Here is a 22,140-nt window from a genome sequence, read left to right as displayed (position 1 = left end):
AGAGAAAGAAATCGGTTGGAGACATTTTCTTCAATTTAATCCACTGAGGAGCTTCTTATTTGCAAAAACCTGCTCTTCAATGACAGAGAGACAACCCAATTTCCGCATCGACGAAAATCTTACTTTTAAAATGTTAATTGCGATACGGCCTGCCTATTCCAATATCGTTCTAAGGCACCCCACATTACGGGTACCTTTTTAAAGATAAATATCCGTTACGTCGGCAAAAGAAAACGGATTGCTTCAATTAAAACAGAGTCTTAATCGCCAGAAACCCTGCCAACTAGTATTGCTATCCACCGGAAATTTGCATACTTTCATGTTGTCACGATGGCTTTTCCTTAAATCAAGTTGAATTTGAACCTTATTGTGAACAAATAAGCTTTCTTACAACACGGAGGTGTCAAAAGTTTGGACTCTCACGGCATCGATGGTATCTCTGTCTACCATGCTTTCATACCAGCTTGGAGTACTCGTAATTACGGTTAGTCTTCATTACTACTTCAGGTCTACAAACCCACTCTAACATTTGAGACATAAACAGTTTTTACCACGGTTCCAATTTCCATGAAATTTTCTTGACCATAAGTACTTTTTTGTACCAAAAGTAAATTTTGAAACTTAGGAACTGCTTGCCTTGGTCATCTAGGAAAATATTGCAGTTTGCATGGATATAAAATAATGTTAAGATGGCAAATCTGGCATATTTCAGAGTTCTCATTTACGGATAGATCATTGTAGGCAACAACTATTACCATTAAGTACAACTCGAAAACGAATCTAGAGTGCAAATTCATTTTTAGCAAAATAATATCTAACAGCTTTCCTCAGCTTTCGGTTAAAATCTGAAATATATAAAACCATATGGAGAAAATTAGAGCTTTTAATTTCTTTAAAACATGAAGCTATTCCAAATTCATCATTCTGGAGTTGATAACTGGAAATACGAATGCAGTTAATAAAATAACCTCTTTTATTTCTACAGCTCAGACAAGCCCTGGTGCTGTGTTACTCTGGTTTGTACATACTTGACTGTCTTTAGTGTACTATTTCAACCTTCGTAGGGTGAGGGATTTGTAATTCAAAGTAATCTTTTTTTCATATCGGGTCTCTCGAAATCTACGTAGAAACATCCCTCTGCAAAAGAAGCTTTATTGTCATTTTACGTCGGTGGCGATGACGTAATGCCTCTGGAATTCACAAAGACAACATTGCATGTATTCCGAGCATTTACCTACAACCGTCAAATTCGGTCGGTAAATACAAATACAAAGGAACAAAAATTACAAATTATTGCGAAAGTCATGAGTAGTCATGGGAAACTAAAAGGTTTTCAAAGATATTCCTTATTTCTATTACGGACAGCTCACCCGTATAAAATTTCGGTTATCGAAAACACATGTGCAATAACTCTCTCTAAAATTCATGCACAAATCCTTTTGCCGAAAAACAGCTCATTAATTCCATGACATCTGCATCAAGTAAACACCTCCGATAATTGGAAGCAGGTCGACTATAAGCCTAAAAAGTAAAGAATTTGCATATAGATTCGAAGGTATCGCTTTAGCAATACACAGACGATAAGCAACGTAATTAAAATTTGTAGGCGTTTAATATGATTTTTAGGTGGCGATAAGATTTCTTTATTACCATGGACAATATTTCGGTCTCTTCGGCCTCCGTGACATTAACATATGTTAAGAGCAGTTTCACTTATTTATCACAAACGCGGGGCAAAAGAAAAGGAAGCAGAGTTCGTTGTGAGAATTCGAGATCAAATGCACCATAGGAAAACTGTGGCGAGATAAGCAATATCCTTAGTTTATACTTAATTATAGCGTTTAATGTTTAGTCACTATTCAAGTGTATATTAGATTCTTACAATGGTTAATGTGTGGTCTATATTGCGATCACAATTGCATGCTGTGTTATATCGCATCTACAAAACAGTACTTCATACTTCCATGCACCTTTGGAAATTTTGGAAAGATTGGAATGGAAATTACTCTTTTACTACTGCATGTTTTCTGTTCTGACTTTAAGTCCTTAACTAGTTTGTAAAATATTTCACAAAACTATAATTGTCTACACCGATACTTTCACAATGCTAACTGTAGAGGCCTTAGTCTTTAAGACGCCGAAGCAATTCCAAATTGACATGACTTTTTTTAATCGATAAAATATAATACCAAACAACAAGAGAAATGTAACAAAAAATCGAAAGTTTTTGACTTGCAAGTGTCCGCGTCAAAAACCTGAAAAGCCAGTTTCTGAAAGGGACGGCATCTCGCATGGCTGTATTCTGAAATAACACTAAAATTATTTCTCTGAGAAGATGATCCGTCGTAATTCGAAAATCATGCTAATGTGCATTTTGGGTTAATCAATTTTTACAACGAGGTATTGCACTTTTAGTTTTTTCATTGGTTTCTGCAAAGTCTAGAAACAAGATAGCTTCCGGGGGTATTTAGTCAAGTTTTTCATTAAAACTACTTCAGTAAAGATCGTTGCAAGGGAAGAAAAAGCTGCAATCATTTAAAATGCATGCGTCAATCATGCCCGTACAGTATTAAGACGTCAATCACAGGATCGAATGCACTATCATAAAATAAATTTACCTTGGCTACAATTTCCTTTTGTCTTATTGCCTCATTAAATGAGGCTCTTTAAGTTAAAACGTTTCCGAAAGTGAATCCTTGGCTAACTTGAGTCAAGCTTTTTGCGAGACTAGGTCATTTGGTACGTTTGTACTAAAAGCAATCGTTACATCCATATATTATATAATTAACGGGGTAATTGAGTGTTATCAACTGAGTTGAAAACGTAAATTGGCCACCGTAAAGAGTTTAAAGGCTGACATTTCGAGCCTTAGCCCTTTGTCGGAGCGATCGTTTCTCGAAACGTCGGCCTTTAAACTCTTTACGGTGGCCAATTTACGTTTTTAACTCAGTTGATAACACACGATTACCCGGCTAAAGTCTTGTTCGTCTTGTGCTTCCTCGGATATTCACGGGCACTAAGGGAACCACTTTCAAAGTCTTATTAGATTTAGATGTCTTATTTAAAAAGTAGAACGTGCCTTCCTCTCCTAATCTTCGACCCACACCCCAAATGAATAGAGCTGCTTCAAGTATCTGCGGGACTTGAGAAACCTCTACAAAGCGGCTGTCCGTGAAAATATTAAATTAACGCGCCCAGTAACAAAATTTTTAGCTCAGAATCAGCTCTAAATCTACTTTTTTGAGCCGTGTTACGAGTTTTTCGCACGATCTTGTTAAAGGAAACGTAATCAACAAACAGGATTTATTTAGTGAGAAGATATATCTCCGCACCAAGACCATATGAATTTGTACTCTGTCCTGCTTAATATTTGTGCACAATAAGCATTAAACAACAGTCCGCTGTGCTGTGTTGGTTCTTTTCCATTGTGTTCATCGCGTGCAGTACTTTGCAACCAGAATCCAACCAATTTACAATCATTTTAAATGACTCTCAAGTCCATAGAAATCCTTACATCAAAGTGTTTAACATCAACGCATCTATTAAACGAAGGCAAACCTTCTTTAACTATTTCTATTACATTCGAATTTCCATGTATAGCAAGTGTAAAATGCAATGGGCGTTTTCCACTTCTTGCTTTTAAAACGGTTCACGAAATTTGAAGCTTTGAAAACTTGAGATGGAAGTTCAGAGATTTTTTTTTTGGCATTGGCTCTTCAAAACTTACCCACGTAAACAAAAATTGCAAAATATCACACAAAGATACTCTTTACACATCCACGATGTTGAGTAAAACAATTGCAAATAAAAAAAGGAATGAAAAGAACGACTCTTGGACTTACTGTGCATACGAGGCTAAAAAAAAGTGGTTAACAATTTAACTATTTCAAGGCCAGGTTCAAATCGAGGCTAAACGTTTATTAACGTAGCGTTATTTTCTTTCTCTGTTTAGGTTAATTTTTATCACCCATCCTCCGCATCCATGGGGTCATTTATCGTGACGGTACAAATTTTCCATCCCCTGAACGTCAGAAAAATGTTACTGGGTTAACTGAATGGGCATTTCTTTCCTCTGGAAATCTTCACAAATGAAATTATCGCAGCAGTATGTCGCAGCTGTGCTATTTCTTAGAGAGATGTTGGCATGTTAGCCCGATCGCAAATTGTGAAGGTCGGAACGTCGGTCAGGGCTCCAATTAAGCCCAGAATTAATATGCTACTTTACCCTAGCGTTTGATCGGGGTTCGGCCTTTTCTCTAGAAAATGCATTTCGCATTTCTGAAAACCACTCATGAAAAAAATATCAGGTACCAAGAAACGCAATTTTTTGGATGCCTTTCAATTACGATTCCTTTTAATCTACGCGGAACCTCAGGTTTTGTTTATTTTGTTTTATTTATTTTGACAGACACAAATATAAAATGGCTATGACGCAAATGCATTCCTTTCAAACTATGACATTATTTACTCAAGAATGCTGTTCAACTTGTTTGGTTATGACACATTTCGCCAAACGCAATCTTGTTTCGCTAGTTTTCCCCTTTAGCTGCCAAGAAATTAAAACATTAAAGAAAAAAATTCGCAAGAGAGTTTTTGCAATGAAAAAAATCAATAATTAAGGTTGCTCTCAGAAGTATCACGTCATGAATAAAGCTGAGATTTGCACAAGGCAATGATCCACGTTTTAAAATAACGACGGTATGAGGTCCTAGGGCAAACGACAATTTTTCAGGCAAAGTCGCATACAAAAATTGCATAGATAAAGAACAACTGTTATTGAGAATAGTTGTACTTCCATGGCAAGGAGTGGAGTTTTACTCAAATTAAGAAACATATCTTATCTTTTTCACCCTCAGACACAGATTTCCTGTATGATATCTTAAAAAAAGTGAAGAGGATGTAGCTAACCCTAACCCATGTAAGCAGCTATACGAAATTAGTAGATCTAAATTGTCAAAAATTGTCTAAAATTTTCATAATCCTTTTCTCTTCTTTTCCGACTTTATCTGCTTTTCTTTTCACAACACATCTCTAATATGTTTTATAAAAAGAACAAAGTTCAGATCACCCGCACAGTATTTAAGCTAAGGTATAAATGATATTAGTCACAACATCTTCATGGCTATTGTAGATTACGTGAAAGGAAACTGTTAGAGCCAAAAAAAATACCGATGCTGATAACAGTGAAACAATTGGGCCAATCAACAAGAACAATGTTTGCAAAAAGTAGCTAGAAATTAATCTACTTGTGTGATGTTCGAGAATTTTCGGCAGACTTGCCAAACAACATTTTCGGAAAACTTCCGGCGATAACTGAAATAATTCCTAGCCAAATTTTTTGTGTAGTTTCTTCTATTGTGTTTCTTAATCTAAGTTTGTTCTCATTTCTGGTGTTTTGCTATCCTGGTTTATACGTAATTAAGTATATTGAAATTTCTAAGAAGTTTATTTGCTTTTTATGTCATCTGAATAAAAAGCGAGGCGTCAAAATGACCACTTATGCAATAAAGTGGCCTACACAAAAAGGAAAAAATCGTTCTAACAATTTAAAATCGTGATCCCAGATAATGAATCGGTCAGTTTTGTGTTGTTTGAGAACGGCTGGAAAATTAAACAACCTCCATAATATTCAAACTTCTAGGATATATCGTTGAAAACGTGAAACCGTTTTCATCATTTTAAAATTATCTTGACAAATTGACAAAATTATACAACTCTGCATCAGCCAATTCTTTGGTCCAACAACAAAAAACCTACGCCTACACAAGACTTTCAAAACAAAGGCAGACCCGATTCTAGAACATAAAAGTTGCCCCTCAAGACGTTTCATGCATGTAAGAAAATGTCCAGGTTATCTCCCTCCCTACGGTGCTGTGACCAATGTTTGATACGATAAACTTAATCCGTGGGTTGTGTGTCGCCAAAATTAATTAAACTTTATTCTTAAGATTTAAATAAAGGTTTATGTTTTTTTCCGGATCAGGTTAATCAACGTGAAGAAGCATTCAACTTCACGATAAACAATGTACTTTAAAATTATCTACCGACGTCCCGGTGGTTGCTCCGCAGCACGAAACGATCAACAGTGAATTCATCTGAAGGGCTCTATCCTGTTTTACTCTGTCTGTTATTGCATATGAAGCCTTTTTATAGTTTCATCGGAGATTTTTGCGCCGGCATTCGATGCTGAATCTTAATGTTGCCATCGGGAATGCGTCATGTATCTCAGCCTAAATTTGATTTTAAATGGTTTTGCCGTTCTTCAGGGTCTAATATCATTGATCGACGCCAGTCCAATTAGCGACGAATTTCCCAAACGTGAGTGAAAAAGAGAATGTCACGATCGTTAAATTATCTCTGCTAACGTTACAACACCATTGAGAAAACTTCGTATATCTAACACAGTTCCTGGAGACGAAATATAAGTAATGAATACATATATTTTTTCAACCAAATTATTTTCGCAGCGAATGGCCTGTTAGAAAATTATTATGATCCGATACTATTCATAAGTAATGAATACATATATTTTTTCAGCCACCAAGCTTTTTCAACCAAATTATTTTCGCAACGAATGGCCTGTTAGAATATTATTATGATCAGATTTATATGATTACAATTCTAAAGTCGACAAATTAAGCTGTGTCGTTTGAGGTAAATGATACTTAAAAATATTGGATGTCTTTCTCTTTAATAGGGCTAAATTGAAAAAAATTGGTTTCGACTAGACATTCGTTTTTTTTCTGTTAAATATAACTTGGAAAACCATTCTGTTTTTTTCTCATAGACTAAAATTACGTATCCTTTTCTAATATGGTCATAGGCTTCAAAAGTAACGATTGGACAATAACGAATTCTGTTGGTTTGTAGGATATTTCTCTGTTGTGTTCTTAATATAGTATAAACTGAGGTAAAAAATGGTTAAAAAAAAAAAGAGTAAAAAAGATTTTTTCCTCTAAAAGGAGGCAATCTGCCCTTGCAAGTTGTTAAGGTGTTATGCAAATAACATGTAAAGGGGAGGAGCGAGAAAAGTTGAAATAAATTTTATCATAATTGACTGCCATATTTTAAAAGGAATTTCAAAGAGAGACCATCTTAAGTCGTGCTGGGGTAAGAGGAGAAAATAATTATTACGATCCCAAAACTACGAAAAAGATTACATCCAAAAATTCCTATTTTTTCTGCTCTTTAAGATTGCCCAGTTTTCAATTTTGAGCATGGCGCTGATGATTGGTTCAAACAAGGTAGTGCGTTTATCCACCAGCCAATATTTGGGGGATCTTCTCTCTCTGGTCACCAAGGAAACTGGTTGATTGACACTCAGAGAAATGTCACAACGCCCTGCCAATGGCAAAATTCCTCACTTGGAAAACAGGCAACAGGAACGATGATGTCGCCGCCCTTTCTCATCAGAAGCCCTTCGTTATCTTTTTTGATTGGTGGTAAAGACAGACATAAGTCTAATAAGCCTTTCATCCAGTTAATTAGATGCTACATCATCATCATGCTTTTAACTATGTATTCCTCTTTCGTGTAGGGGGTTGTGACATCCAAACAGTTCGCATGGAAATTGTGGTCAATGATAGCACAGTAATATCGAGGACTGGTAATTGTCTAACACAGCTCAAAAGAACCAAGGTGGATCTTAAACAATTTGTTGGGAGCATTGCAAGGGTGAAACTGGTAGATGGAGGCACCGAAAACTGGGGTTATATCGCTTTTGATGACCTAAGACACGGAACAACTTGTAAAGGTATTTTCAACCTAATTTAGATATTTCTCGTAAGAGTTCCAGTTGTTAAAGCCTCTAAAATATAACTTGAAGATACTTTCCCTGGACTTGATTGCGCTCATTTATTTTAACTATCCTCAAGAAGATTAATCAAGTTACTTTGCTACAACTTGTTTCTCTTTCACCACAGCTCTAAGTCCTTGCAGCGAGGAACAAAAACCTCTTTGCCAAACACAAGAAATACATGAAAATACAGATTACACTTGTGCCTGTAACCAGCCGTTACCCAACCGTCCAACGTGTCAAAACAACGACAACGACAACAACAACTGCAACATTACCCACGGCACTTGCAGCTTTTATTGCAATAACACACAAAGCAATTGCCAATGTCGCCAATGCACTTGTGTCGGGGGTTACACGTTCAATAAAAGCAATCAATCATGCCATGACATTGATGAATGTCAACTTGGAACACATGATTGTCAACACATGTGTATCAACACAGATGGAGGTTACCAGTGCTCGTGTTTGAACGGTTACCAACTCAACGGGGACGGAAAATCATGCAGGGACAACAACGAATGCAGCGCTAACAACGGTGGGTGCGAACATGTGTGTGTGAACGAGATAGGCAGCTATTATTGCGTGTGCAACCAGGGCTGGTCTGCAAACAAATTTAAATGCGTGGATATTGACGAGTGTCAGGGTCACAATTTATGTGAGCATATATGCGTGAACACTCCAGGAAGCTTTCATTGTGACTGTCGTTCAGGTTACACTCGCTCTTCCAACGGAAATAACTGTCACGATATTGATGAGTGCTCAATAAGCAACGGTGGCTGCCAGGTCTATTGCGCAAACTCACCTGGAAGTTTTAAATGTTCGTGTGAACACGGTTTTCAAATAGCGAACAATGGAAAGACGTGCGTGGATGTAGACGAATGTAGCAGCGGACGCTCGGGATGTCAGCAAATGTGTGTTAACACCCCTGGTAGTTTTAACTGCTCGTGTTTACGAGGCTATGAGCTACAAGCAGATCAAAGATCTTGTAAGGACATTAATGAGTGTCAGCTGAACGAGCACGGCTGCCAACAGCTGTGTAACAATTATCAAGGGGGGTATAACTGTTCGTGCCTCCTCGGTTACCAACTTTCTCCTGATGGCAAAAATTGCTCGGATATCGACGAATGTTTGCAAGACAACGGAGAATGTTCTCAGGTATGTGTTAATACCCCCGGGAGTTACGACTGTCTTTGCAGGAAAGGCTACAAAAGGACTTTAGACGAACATTATTGCAATAAAAGCCTCGGTTGTAGCACGAACGGCTCATGTACTGAATGTTCTGAGACGAATTGTGAAGACATAGACGAGTGCGAGAACATTACCATTTGCGAGCACAAGTGCCATAATACAGATGGAAGTTACCGCTGCTCTTGCCGTGATGGTTACAGGCTCGCAAGCGATTTGAGGGTTTGTGAAGATGTGGACGAATGTCTGCAGAGTTCCAGTATAGATTGCGTCAGTTGCACAAATACGCCTGGAGGCTTTCACTGTTCCTGTGCGACTGGGTATTCGTTTAACAAAGAAATTAAAAAGTGTGAAGGTGAGATACAGCCAAGCATTTAGAGCCAGTTATGTCTTAGGCTGCAGTTTTAAACAATCAATATTTTTATTTGTGAAGATGTGGACGAATGTCTTCAGAGTTCCAGTATAGATTGCGTCAGTTGCACAAATACGCCTGGAGGCTTTCACTGTTCCTGCGCGACTGGGTATTCGTTTAACAAAGAAATTAAAAAGTGTGAAGGTGAGACTGACAGCCAAGCATTTAGAGCCAGTTATGTCTTAGGCTGCAGTTTTAAACAATCAATATTTTGTGAACAATTAATGTATTCCCAGTGCGGGCTATAAGTTCTCTTGACGCTGCCTATAGTAATAAGCGTCTAAAAGAGTTTTTGGCAAATTTGAAAGGTTTATTAACGAGGTTTCATTACTTCCCTAATGATAATAATGTATGGTGCAATATTCTTTTCATGCTTGGTAAACACCAAAGTATGGAAAACTTTGCAATCCTTAACAGTCAGAAATTAGAGTTTGGATAATTTCGCTTTCCTCACTCAACTAATACAGGCGTTTGTAATTCCTAAGTGTTACTGAATGGGTCTTCATCTGGTAAACGCACCGCAGGGAAGCCGCTGAGAAAGTTTAAACAGTCTGACAAATCGCTCTCAGCTCATGATCATTAGATGGGAAGAAACGCCACAGTGTGACTGAGGTCATCCCTAGCTAAACCATTGATCAACAGTAGATAAGGGGTTGAAGAAAGTAATATACAATCATCCCGTAATCACTAAGACCCAAAACCTTTTTAGTTTCACTAAATCTTTTCTTGTTTGCGAATAAATCGTGAATGACGAACGTGCTTTATGGTTACCTGACAGAGAGAAAGCCGTTAAGTACGACACTTGCTGAGGGAAAGCAAAAAATAGCGGTAAGAAATTTGTTTCTGCTACTATTTTGAAGAGCAGGAAAGTTATAATCTAAAGCCGAAGTCGTAAGATGTGTGGAGGTCGTAAAAAAAAGGTCGATTCCTACCTAGAGGAAATAGACTGTTAAGGTAAAAATACGTAAATTATCAGCCCCAAAAACCAAAAACAAGGGCATGACAGTTCTTCGCCACTAATTGTATAAAGAAAAGTATCAAATACACTAAGGAAACATATACGTTGTATCACTGACATTCTGCTAGAGCGCTTTGAATTGTATGTCGTTCAACCAAACCAAAGGTAATCACAACGAATGGTCAATCAAAACTGTGGCAAGTACAAAAAAGAATCAGAAGGAACTCAAGATAGCAACATGACGAGCCATAGTGTTGATAGTGGAAGATTAAAATTTATTCTGCTTTAAAATCCAGTTTCAGTTTGAAATTTAATAAGCTATTTCATGATGAAATGATCCACAGCAAGCTGCAGACGTCGCCACTGTTATTGCAGCAACAAATCACATGGCAGAGGAAGTGAACGGTTTAAAGAAAATGAGCAGTGAAGAACTGACGGAAACGGTTGATGTACTGGATAATGTCAAAAATAAGATGAAGAATCTGAACACCAGTACACAAGAGGCCGAGAAGCTGATGGAGGTAAGGAAGCGACATGATCTTAGATGTTTCATTATATATTTATAAGTTAAAGGTGAGGTTTCCTGCACCGTTTTGGAAATATCATATATTTGAACCTTTTGTACAACTTTAATCTCCAATACTCGCTGAAATCCTAACACATAAAGAAAGGTCTCTTGTATCACGACTCTTCAAACAACTACCACTTTCAAGATTTCCCCTTATTCTTCAAAAGATGCAAAAACGCTGCTCACCGCGCTAGACTGCGAGTTTCAACCCCTTCAATGTGTTTCGTTCTCGGGTAAGGAACGTAGCTCTCCCAATATCTCTCTCCATAAAAGAATATAATTAAATACCAATGCAATAAAATTTCAAAGAATATTAACGCGATGAATTCATTTCCCGTCCAGGGGACTTAAATTTGTTTTTATGTACAATTAATAATTTTAAAAATTACGTTCAGACAGGATTTAACTATTTTCCAAATATTTCTTGTGTTGTAGGGAGTTAGCACGATGGTTAGTTCAATGATGAACAATGACAACAAATTGTCATGGCAACAACTCAACGAAAATAAGGTAACCCTTCGCCTCCTGCTCAGTGGTAGAGCATCGGAGAGCGAAATTGAAAGGTCTGAGGTTTTATTCCTCGTAGGATTCGGAATTTTTCTATGTCCCACGCTCGTGACATTTCTCTCTGCTAAAATATTTTACCTTGTGCCACAGGGAACCCTACCAACCACAGTCATTTCAAACGTTGTAGAGAACGTGGTACCTGCAATTATAAAATCAGTTGATGAGAAAGGAAAACATGGCCTGGACGTGCTTATATCAACAGAAAATTTAGGTAAGCTATCATTTTTAAGGGAGGCTGAGTTTGTGAAGTTTTTTTTGAAAATATCTTCGAACATTTTAAACCGGTAAGGGTGCCTAGCATCTAATTTAAAATATAACCCTGGAATCAAACTTTAGAGGTATAAGAATGAAGGAAATTATCACCAGCTAAAGAAGCTCTTGATCGTTTAACAAATTCTCCTTGTCAGAACTTTAAGAAATGTATAGAGAACAGTATGGAGACTACACATACTGATTTTAGGGTGTAGCGGGTTAAAAAGTACATGAGAAATTGTGACACTGTAACCTAGCCTTTGAAAAGTAGTTTTCAAATGTGAACTACGACATATTTGTGAGGAAGGAAAGTCTTAAGCGGATGTCCACATGAGCCAGTATGGACTTTCTTAAGATCATCCTAGGATTAACTAGGAAGGGAGTGATGTATCAGTAGCCTGAGGGGAGTGACCCAGAAAAAAAAAGCCTCTTTTTACTCATAATCATCTGTTGCTTTATTTGTACAGAACTACAAGTGAATGCAAAGAGAAGACAAACCTTTAGCGGTGCAACAATTTTCCCCAATTCACCGCACAGCGTCAAAATACCAAGTGACACTGTGAAAGATAGAAGCGACAATGGTAAACTCAACGTTTCTGTTCTGAACTTTTTTCTTTACGTTTTTGTGGGCTTCCTCACGTTCTGTTTATGGAAAAAGATGTGCTACTCTTTCTCAGGTTCTGTCGGGATCTCTGTCGCCCTTCTGAAAGGAATGGCAAACGTTTTACCCAACGTTTCAAGAAATGGAAGGTGAAATAAAGTAATAAAAGTATTTAAATATGAGTGATAAAACACGAGAGACAATTGAGATAATCTATAATTGTACGGAAAGCTTCGAAATCTAGTTGAAGCCTAAACAGTGTTAGTGCAATATATTTTTATTACAGGGAAAATTAAAGTCCCTTGAGGTCAAAATCGGCATTCATCTCTCTCCCACCCCTCATTTTCATTTAAATACAATCATGTTAAGATAAATAGATAACTTTAATAATAATTCCTTCAGCACAATCTTAGAGCGAGAAATATCTAATTCTGCTTAGCTAAACTAACTAATAAATGATAGAATGTTATAAGAATAAAAACCTATTATGTCTTTACAGCTATTTTCTAGGATGCCGTGTTTCATTCAAAGCTGCAATGATGCAGTTTATGCTTAAATTCGCTTAAAACAACTGTTGACCGGAGTTCATGGGAAAGCCTATTCCAAAACATAGCTCCTCTGTAGAAAAACTCATCTTTTAGTAATTGGTGCGGGGTTGTGCGGGAGCTAATGTTCACTTCAAGTTCTACTCCCTACTGCAACAATCTGAAATAAATTGGATCTAGCTACGGTCAAAAATCTAAATATTATGTTTAGAGAGCCAGAACAACTTAGTTTACTTGACAAATCAGTAATTAAAAAATTTGTTCCGTCTCCTCAGTCCCTGTGCCTTGTGTCTGAACGGAGGGCATCTGTGTTTACTGTTTTGTTCTCATCGATTCCCATTTTCTCGGATTGATGCTCATAAAATAATCAATGATTTTCTCGTTGTTATCCATCTCTTAGGTCAGATGGCATCGACCTAAACTCTATTATTGTTATTGTCATGGCAACAAATGTGAATCCAGATCATCTCGCCAATCTAAAGGAACCGGTCGTATTACGCTTTGAGCATTTAAAGGTAACAATGAAACGATGAAATCAGACTTTAGCTTTCCCACCGAAAAAAACAGGCTCAGTGCTAACAGTAATCAAAAGACCTTCTTTAAATTTCCTTGTAAATTTTGTTTTGATTGCAGAAGGAATATCATAAGCAGAAATGCAGTTTTCTGGACGAGACAGCTATGTAAGTACCATTCTGCTCATTTAACCACGATGATGAGGAAAAGGCAATTTGCAACATAAATTCCCGGCTATATGGCTTTCTATTTATGGCACAATTACGTTTCTATTTAAAAAAATACAAAAGCCTTGAGTGTGCTCTGCTATATTGAAAAGCACGGAAGCGACTAGAGCACGAAAGAAGTGCAGGGACAAACACGTGACGTAGTTGAGTGTTTCTCTCCACTTCATGAGTGGTTCTTCTGTTGCTACTTGCCGGCTCGCTTATACCGAAATTTCATTTTGAATTAACGAAAAAGCTAGAGAGAAGTCCGCGAAAAGGTTAGACGTGGTACAATTTGGCAAACGGCGTGACAGCTTTAGCTCAGTTCTATGCTTCGTACTCTGATAGAGCACGCTCTTTCAACCAATGAAGCGCGCGTTATATCCGAACTTTATTACAAAAGCAGTTAACCCTCTCGTTGATTTATTTATGCAGAGCTCGTTTCCCTAGAGATCCTTCAAAGCACTGGTCCAGTGTTGGATGCTACAGGAATTATTCCACAGAGGAGTTTACCATCTGCCACTGTTATCATCTCACTAGCTATGGTCTCATCATGGACGTGCACGGAATTTATGTAAGAAAGATGTAACAAAATATGTTTGTAAAACTTTCGGCCTCTTATGTCATTCAGAATCTTCAGCTTCTCGGCTGTTGTTAAAACGTGTGTAGCTACATTAGAACAGGGACTAAACTGACTATTTTAAAGAAACTTTCTGCCAGTCGGTCATTTAGTAACTCAGCTGCATGGTAAAACGGTCAATCATTCTTGAGTCTGTTAGTGCACCAGTCTCTCAGCGAATCAGTCGGTCAGTCACTTAATCATTCATTAAACCAGTCACTCAATGGTCAGTCAGTCCATTTTTGTCATACCATTCTCCTTTTTGTCTTTCTTCTGTCCACTTGTAAATCAGAGAGTCAACCTTTCGGTCAATAAGTCAAACAGGCTGTCCTTCGGTCCGTTTGTGCTATGTTAGACTTTCTGTCTGTCTGTCTGTCCCTCTGTCAATAAACGGTCATTCGTTTAGCCAGTCCAAACAAAATAGTGAAAAAGACGAGAAGGAAGCGTTCTTAGCTCTAAATTTTCTTCCCTGTTCCACCAACTTAGCCTAAAACAGCAACTGTTTTCCCTGTTCCACCTTCATACGACCTATATTACATCACGAGCGATAATTCAATTTTGCTAACTCATTGTTTTGGCTTATTTTCAGGATGAACTGAGCGAGGCTAACAAGGAGACACTGATGTACATCTCGCTGGTCGGCTGTTGCGTCTCCATTTTCTTTTGTATTTTGTCAATATTCGGATTCTCACTGGCAATGTAAGACATTTGAAACGGATTGATTTGCGTATTTTAGAAAAGATCTATTGACCTCAAAATAGTGCTGTTGTTGGTTGAAATGAAGCACTAAAACGTTCTCTTTGATTTGTTCTTTTTGCACGAAGATAAAATCATTTCACATTAACGTCCACAGTTTTTCAAGGAAAATTCGTAGGTGCAACGACTGCGCCACGGATGTGTCAAAAAATCGTGCTTATATCTTAAAATATATTTCCACGAGTTTACACAGCTACAATTACGAGTGATCTTGTCAAAGCTTTAACATATTTCCAATCTTTTTCAAAATATAGTCTGTTTTAAGGACCGCTCTCTTAAACGACGTAGTTAATGATTAGTGTTTCTTAGTCACAAACTGTTTCAAAAATTGAGAAAGATGTTTTTTCGTCTTGTCACGAGCGCGGGACAAAGAAACAATTCTGAGTCCCCATGAGGAATCGAACCTTAGACCTTCAGATTCCGCGCTCCGATGCTCTACCACTGAGCCACAGAGACTCCACGGTAAGCGAGGTCTATTACGAAGTTCATATGACACGCGTCCTGTATACTGCTATGATCAGCAATGTCGATAGCGTAATGTTTGTAGATAGAAATAAGAGAGATGGTAAGTTTTGAGCTCGGTTTTTGTTTCAGAAATTCTTATAAAATTATTGATGCTTGATTTTACGAACTTCATCCAAAACGTATCTAAACGATTAAGAATTTCAGATTTCACGAAAAATGAAAGTCAATTTATATTAACTTGATCCAATTTTCTTTCACTATGTAGAAAAGATTTCGAAGTAATTCATGTCTTCCATATCTTTCAGGAGAAAACCACGTGAAACCAAAGCAAGGCGTGAGACATATCGACTTCATATAAATCTTGTCCTGGCAATCTGTCTGTCACAAATCTGTTTTGTCCTTGGCACCATAATTATTTCGTTTGATGTGGTACGTATACTATTATGTATGTACGCATGCACGCGTATGAACAATATTACATAGGTATGCGTATGCGCGCTCTAAAAGGGTATGATAACTCGTCATCACTGAATATAACTCTGGTTCTGGTGTTTGCATTAGGAGGAATATTACCTGGAGGGACGTGCTTCGATTCCTCGAACCTAATATTCAATAGATGCAAAGGATTAATCCTTTTTTCCCTCCTTTTTTCTTGTCAGCTTGCCTGTCGAATAGTTTCCATAGCAACCCACTACTTCCTCAGTGCCTCATTTTGCTGGATGTTGGCCGAGGGAATCCATATTTACAACAAGATTGTACGCGTCTTTAGCAACAAAAAGTACAACAAAGTCTTCTACGTCCTGGGTTGGGGTAAGTTATTTTAACTCGCTATATGAGAAACTAATTTGCATAGGTGATAACCCACGCGTGCGTGATTACTTAAATGCTCCGAGGCGGGCGTGGGTTGAAACTTCGACGTTGTTGATCTTGACTCAAAAATCGCTGTCCAGGCTTTAAGGTGCATGCGTGAGTCTAAACGTTCGCTATACAGTGTCTACGTTGCACCATCATGCGCACTGAGTATACGCAGTTATGCGTCCAATCTATACACGTTCGCAAATTCTACTCCTTTACATCACATTTTCACTGCCGCACTAAAATCTAGGCGTAAGTTAAAGTAACAATTAAGACTCACATAGAAATCCATGCTGCCAATGCCTACCCCAGTTCCCGTTGCATAACGCGACTAAGAGCACTAAGTCAACCACTAAATTGAAGGTTTGTCCATTTTAGTTAGCCTCCCTGCCGCAGTCAAAGGGTATTCATTTCTAACCCTGAGTGAGAAGAAAAAGGAATGTGTACCTATGACGAAGTCATTCCTCTGTTCTTTTATAATCTTCCAGGTGATAAGGAGGGTAGCGCTTATATCACCCGTTCTTACTTAGCACTGTCTTGCAAAATCTGGAGGAAAAAAACTTACGTTAAGTTCGTTATGCATCTGGCAAATCTTTTCTTTTCAGGTGCACCGATTCTTCTCGTATCAGCTTCTGCAGGACTATCCTTCTATGAATACGGACCGCACAACATGTAATTATTTTTCATCTTAATTTATTTGTGTTATTTGATGTATGAAATCATATGAGAAAGCGTCTCAAAAAGACAAACGGTGACAAGGCTCTTCTTTTAATTTTTCCGGCCTAAAAAAACCTAAGCTGTATTTAATGCACCGATTTTACACCAGAAATAAACTGCGCCAAGACAAATTAAAACTTCTTACGATCATTCACAGAAAAATGCTTGAAACTGGCTACAGATGTCCTGTAGCTTGCGTATTCACCTCACCAGAAGGCGAAGTGTATGTCGTTAATATGCAGAGTAGGGGCGTGCGTTGGCGAAGATCGTCATGTAGAGTTCAAATTTGATTCATCGAAAGGCTTGTTAACTCATATAGTGATTCGATTAAATAATTGACGGTATCTGATTTTTCCGTTTATTTTCAGCTGTTGGTTGTCTGGGAAACTAATTTGGGTTTTTGCTGCACCGGTACTGGCTGTTATTGCGGTAAGTAATTACATACCGCGATAGTTTATAACTGGACGCTTTTTATGAGTGTTCTAAACAATTATTCCACGCGCGTGCGTTGGATATGAGATGATAGATGGGCAACGACGCCCGTAGGGTTGAGTTGGTAATAGTCGTCTCAAATCCAACAAGCGCGAGAGGAATAACTGATTTATTAAAAAATTTCCATAATATATACACACGAAGCTTCCCAACTTTGCCTTGTAATAACAAACGAAATATTACAATACACATACCATAGTTGTAGAGCATTGTATAATGGCGCATAACTCATGATGGCTAAGCCAATGAAAACCCTCGAATTGCATTATCCAATGCTCCAGTTTTTAATAACATGGAATATCCCATGAGTCAGTTGTATTTCTAGGTATAAGTGTTAGCTAATACGCGTGTGTCTATACCCTGAAGTTACAAGTGACGAGTGGCGTGCTCCGTGGTATTCAACTAAAAAGTGTTACATGATTATTTTATAACATGCTATAGCAAACACAACGGTCAACCTAATCACTGCGATATGCACCGCGCAGACTTCAATTTGAATGACTCTAACGCGGGTCCTATTTTCTGAGGTCTCAGTGCCGCTTGCTAAATTTTGGCCCTAACAAGGCACGCACAATGGGACGGTTGGGTGTTATACCGTCACATATGTAACGATTCTCCTGAATTCGGATTGATTGTATTTTCTATAGCATAATCAGTAAAATTATGTTACGCGAACAATAAAGCTTAAACCACACAGACATTAAAATTAATTGTTTAATGTTATTATGCCTGAGAAGTCTTTGATGGAAGTAGAGTGGAATAATGTTTGAAAATGGAATAAAAAAAGAAAAGAAGATGTTCTTTGTTTTGTCGCGAGCGTGGGAGAAAGAAAAAAATTCTGAGTCCCCACGAGGAGTCGAACCTCAGACCTTCGGATTTCCGCGCTCCGATGCTATACCGCTGAGCCACAAAGATTCTATGGTGAGCGAGGCTCATTACAAATGCTCTAGTTTGTGTTTTCGCCAGAGAAAATTATTTTCCGAATTTAAAACAATTGTTGACTTTTGTTCTTTTTTTTTAATTTCAGATTAACTGTTTCATCCTGGTCAGCGTTATCTACGTTTTGTTGAGGAAGACTATGGTAAAAACTGGAAAAGAAAACTCCGCTAGGAAATCAAGCATAAGGTATATAAAAAGAAATAACCTTGAACTTACCGCTTGAACTATATACCTTGTTAAAGTAGCTGCGTCGTTATAATTGAAGTGCAAGTTTTCAAAAACGTTGCGAAAACCCATTTAAGGATCAAAAAAGCGTCAAATCACCGCTTGCGCACCGGAGTTAACAATACTCGAACTTGGACAATTCCAAACGTACCTTCGTCCCATAAGTGGACAAAACTGATTCCCTTCTCTTTGGTTTTTGTACAGGCGCAGTGTTAAGGTGACAGTGGTGTTGCTTCCTCTACTTGGCCTCACTTGGGTGTTTGGTTTCATGGCGGTTGATAAGAACACGATCATCTTCCATTACATCTTCGCCATCGCCAACTCTTTACAGGTATAAAACGTGAACGGCAAAATTATTCCTTTGGTTAAGAGGAAAAGTGTTTATCTTGTAACTCGCTTTTACGAACAATGCAATTACAGTCGACTCTCGTTATTGCGGACACCCACGGGGGGAGATTTAGAGTCCGTAATAGCGGGGTAAAAGAGACAAATTTTTTTTGTCTCTAAACATATGAAATAATGTGTAACTACGGAAACATAAAGTTTCTAACGTGGCCTCATGAACCGGAAAAGGATGCGGCCGCAAGTAGGACATTTTCATGTTTGCACCGAATTGAAGAATAATTTCTTTATTTTCTTTTATCGGGGGGAGGGGGAGGGAGGGCTGGCTCTTGTCCGGAATAGCGGGGTGTCCACAGGGCGAGAGTCGACTGCATTTTCAGATTAATGCAGTATATTATCATCATCATTATCATTATTATTGCTATCATTATCGCTATCACCGTCTCGGGCGTCGTTAACATTATCATCATTTTTATCATCATCACCATCATTGGCAGAACTATTACATATCATCATCGTTATCATCATCATCATCATCGTTATTATCATTATCAATCACTATCATTAAAAGCCCATTTTCACCCTTGATGCAACACGCGCCGCGACCTATTTCCAGTAACACGAAATTCCTCGATTAAAAAAAAACCTCTTTAAATCTTCTTTCTCAAGAGCCATCCTGGACATATGGTCAATTATTTTACGGTAAATACATTCGCCGTTCATCATTTTGCAGTTTCTTTGCGGTAGTTTTGAATTTAGTCCGTATTACATCAATGGATTCATCTAATTCTATACCGGAATAAAACGTGTAGTATTGTTTTCAACGGAAAAACGAAGAAGCTAGTTTGAGACAACGTGTCAAGGTAAAAATAACTGACCAATCAGAGGCGCTATTTCAACAAAAGTGGCGGTTCAAAACAAAAACAGACTATCGCGTTGCATCAAGGTTGGAAATGGGCCTTTAACATTGTCAGGGTCCCTTTGATTCCATAGTTTAGTAGGTTTAATCGTGTATTTATGTAAGAAGAGTTAGCATATTGTATCAAAGTGAATCAACAAATCTACTGTTGTTATTTCAGTGTAGGAGCGGGTTCAATGGTAATAAAAGCACGCGCAGTTTCCTCATAACTAACTGTATATGTAACCGTATGGTCCCTTTTTCAGGGAGTTTTCATTTTCTTTGCGCACTGCTGGATAAACGAAACGGTAAGAATTACGAGTAAATTACGAAACGGTATACAGCACTAAGTATAGTTTTGAAACTGAGGTGTATTTCATTCGTTAAGACCCAAATGAAACTAAATGCCATTTTCACAAACATCTTCATTCGCGGCAAAACGCACGTTACCAAGTCTGATTGGTGGGGAGATTTTGATAACTTTCGTAAACCAATCACAAAGGGCAATGGAGAAAACCTGATGAACTCAGTCAACAGAAAATTACTCGATTGAAAATACTGTAATCGGTGGTTGTACAGTCTTATTTCCTGAATAAAAGTGTTCTAAGAAAATCAACAAACACAATTATAGCAGCCGATCCAGGAATTTTCAGAAAACATTTTTTCACACCAGAGCTTACATAGGCTAACTTATATTTCAAGACAAGTTGATTTATAAACTTTACTTTGAGTAGTAACACACGATTCAGCTATCGTTGCAAGAATTTTGGTATTGGGCAAACAATACGAAAAGAAAAGATCTTATGGAAAGGGGGAGAAGGGGTGCGGACCCCTTACACCTTCCCCCTGGATCCGCCACTGATGTTGATTCTTTTCCAATCTCTAGGTACGCGAAACTCTCATTCAGAAAATGCCAAGTTTCAGCTCAAGAGGGAAGTATAATTTAAAGGGAAAAGCTGGTGACACTCGATTCAACAGTGTATCACTTGAAACAGCCACGCCAACGACGACCTCTGTCCGACTCGTGACGACAAACTCCCGACAATTCAAGGAGCCACCTTCGTTAAAACTTGTGAACCTGGAGCAGGAGCTAGCGTCGGCTCAGCAGATGGAAATCGAAAACAACTCGGTGAGCCTCACAAACCTGGCGAAGTTACCGCCGAGGTATGCCGACATGCTCGTCGACGCTCCAGCCTCGAAGCTTTTTAGTGTAAGCAAGTCTCCGATGAAAACTACATCTTCGGTGAATCTCGTGTCTCCTAATGAGTACCCGATTACAGCGAAAGAAGCTTACTACAATCCAACATACGCATATTGGAATGGTCGGAACGATTCTCATTAAACTGCGCTCGATCATAAGAAGGCTATGTAAATAATATTGAGTTTAGTTAAAAATTGTTCTGTTTCCTTAGAAACATCGTACTTATGGAGGAATTATTTAAACAAAATAGTTGTTCAATAACAGATTGCCTGAGGATAAAAAAAACTGTAAAAAATGACGATTGCTGCTGCGTAAATTTGATCGATGATTGAGCAAATCGATGACAACTCGGTGAGCCTCACGAACCTGGCGAAGTTACCGCCGAGGTATACCGACATGCTCGTCGATGCTCCAGCCTCGAAGCTTTTTAGTGTAAGCAAGTCTCCGATGAAAACTACATCTTCGGTGGACCTCGTGTCTCCTAACGAGTATCCGATTACACCGAAAGAAGCTTAATACAACCCAACGTACGCGTATTGGAATGGTCGGAACGATTCTGATTAAAATGCACTCATCGATCATAAAGAGGCTATGTAAATAATATTGAATTAAGTTCTACATTGTTCGGTTTTCTTAGAAACGTCGTACTTATAGAGGAATTATTTAAACCAGATAGTTGTTCGATAAAAGATTACCTGAGGATAAAAAAAAACTGTAAAAAAAAGACGATTGCTGCTAAATAAATTTGATCAATGGTTGAGTAATAAACATCATCAAGAAGATCAAGTCAAGTATTGACAGGCTTTCTCAGGACATATTTCGATATAAACCTTAAATATTTTTGTTTTTGTTTGCTCGTTTGTTTGTTTCGTTAATGAATATGAGTATTGCGCTATTGCGCACCCCTTACAGCCAATGATCGTGTGAGGATAAATAGAAAAAGCCTGCGTTCAGATTTAGCAACGTTTATGTAGCCGTGACATACCTTCCAGCGTTGCAGAAGGCTTGGTGTTTCATGAAAATCAA

The 22,140-nt window shown here is 38.1% G+C and overlaps 1 protein-coding gene across 3 annotated transcripts; it reads left to right on the top strand.

The window, feature by feature from the left end:
- Positions 1 to 235: 235 nt before the first annotated feature.
- On the top strand, positions 236 to 21,882 carry LOC113672754 (uncharacterized). Of its 3 annotated transcripts, none has more exons than XM_089211280.1 (22): positions 236 to 484; positions 986 to 1,016; positions 7,194 to 7,442; positions 7,538 to 7,753; positions 7,923 to 9,338; positions 10,174 to 10,223; positions 10,698 to 10,874; positions 11,357 to 11,699; positions 12,208 to 12,321; positions 12,418 to 12,490; positions 13,287 to 13,401; positions 13,520 to 13,566; positions 14,041 to 14,179; positions 14,814 to 14,923; positions 15,751 to 15,874; positions 16,105 to 16,255; positions 16,906 to 16,972; positions 17,386 to 17,446; positions 18,537 to 18,634; positions 18,878 to 19,004; positions 20,180 to 20,221; positions 20,800 to 21,882. In XM_089211280.1, exons 1-22 carry the CDS (start codon positions 431 to 433, stop codon positions 21,253 to 21,255), a joined length of 4,260 nt encoding a protein of 1,419 aa, XP_089067406.1. In that variant the 5' UTR covers positions 236 to 430; the 3' UTR covers positions 21,256 to 21,882. The 3 variants fall into 3 exon arrangements, with proteins under 3 accessions (XP_089067406.1, XP_027044898.2, XP_089067405.1); XM_027189097.2 differs by lacking the exons at positions 236 to 484; positions 986 to 1,016 and adding an exon at positions 5,969 to 6,318 and having other exon boundaries at positions 11,357 to 11,431; positions 11,579 to 11,699; XM_089211279.1 differs by lacking the exons at positions 236 to 484; positions 986 to 1,016 and adding an exon at positions 5,969 to 6,318.
- Positions 21,883 to 22,140: the final 258 nt, after the last annotated feature.

Source organism: Pocillopora damicornis, chromosome 7 (assembly GCF_964200805.1).
Source record: "Pocillopora damicornis chromosome 7, jaPocDami1.2, whole genome shotgun sequence".
Taxonomy (NCBI): Eukaryota; Metazoa; Cnidaria; class Anthozoa; order Scleractinia; family Pocilloporidae; genus Pocillopora; species Pocillopora damicornis.
Note: the sequence above shows the minus strand (reverse complement) of the source record. Positions and strands in the feature narration are given on the sequence as shown.

What these genes read in the sequence shown, in the direction of transcription:
- LOC113672754 (XM_089211279.1), top strand. Translation starts at nt 6,219, where the DNA reads ATGTATCTCAGCCTAAATTTGATTTTAAATGGTTTTGCCGTTCTTCAG. An exon ending in TGGACGTGCACGGAATTTAT is followed by an intron (nt 14,180 to 14,813) that starts GTAAGAAAGATG and finishes GCTTATTTTCAG; the next exon opens with GATGAACTGAGCGAGGCTAA. An exon ending in GCTAGGAAATCAAGCATAAG is followed by an intron (nt 18,635 to 18,877) that starts GTATATAAAAAG and finishes GTTTTTGTACAG; the next exon opens with GCGCAGTGTTAAGGTGACAG.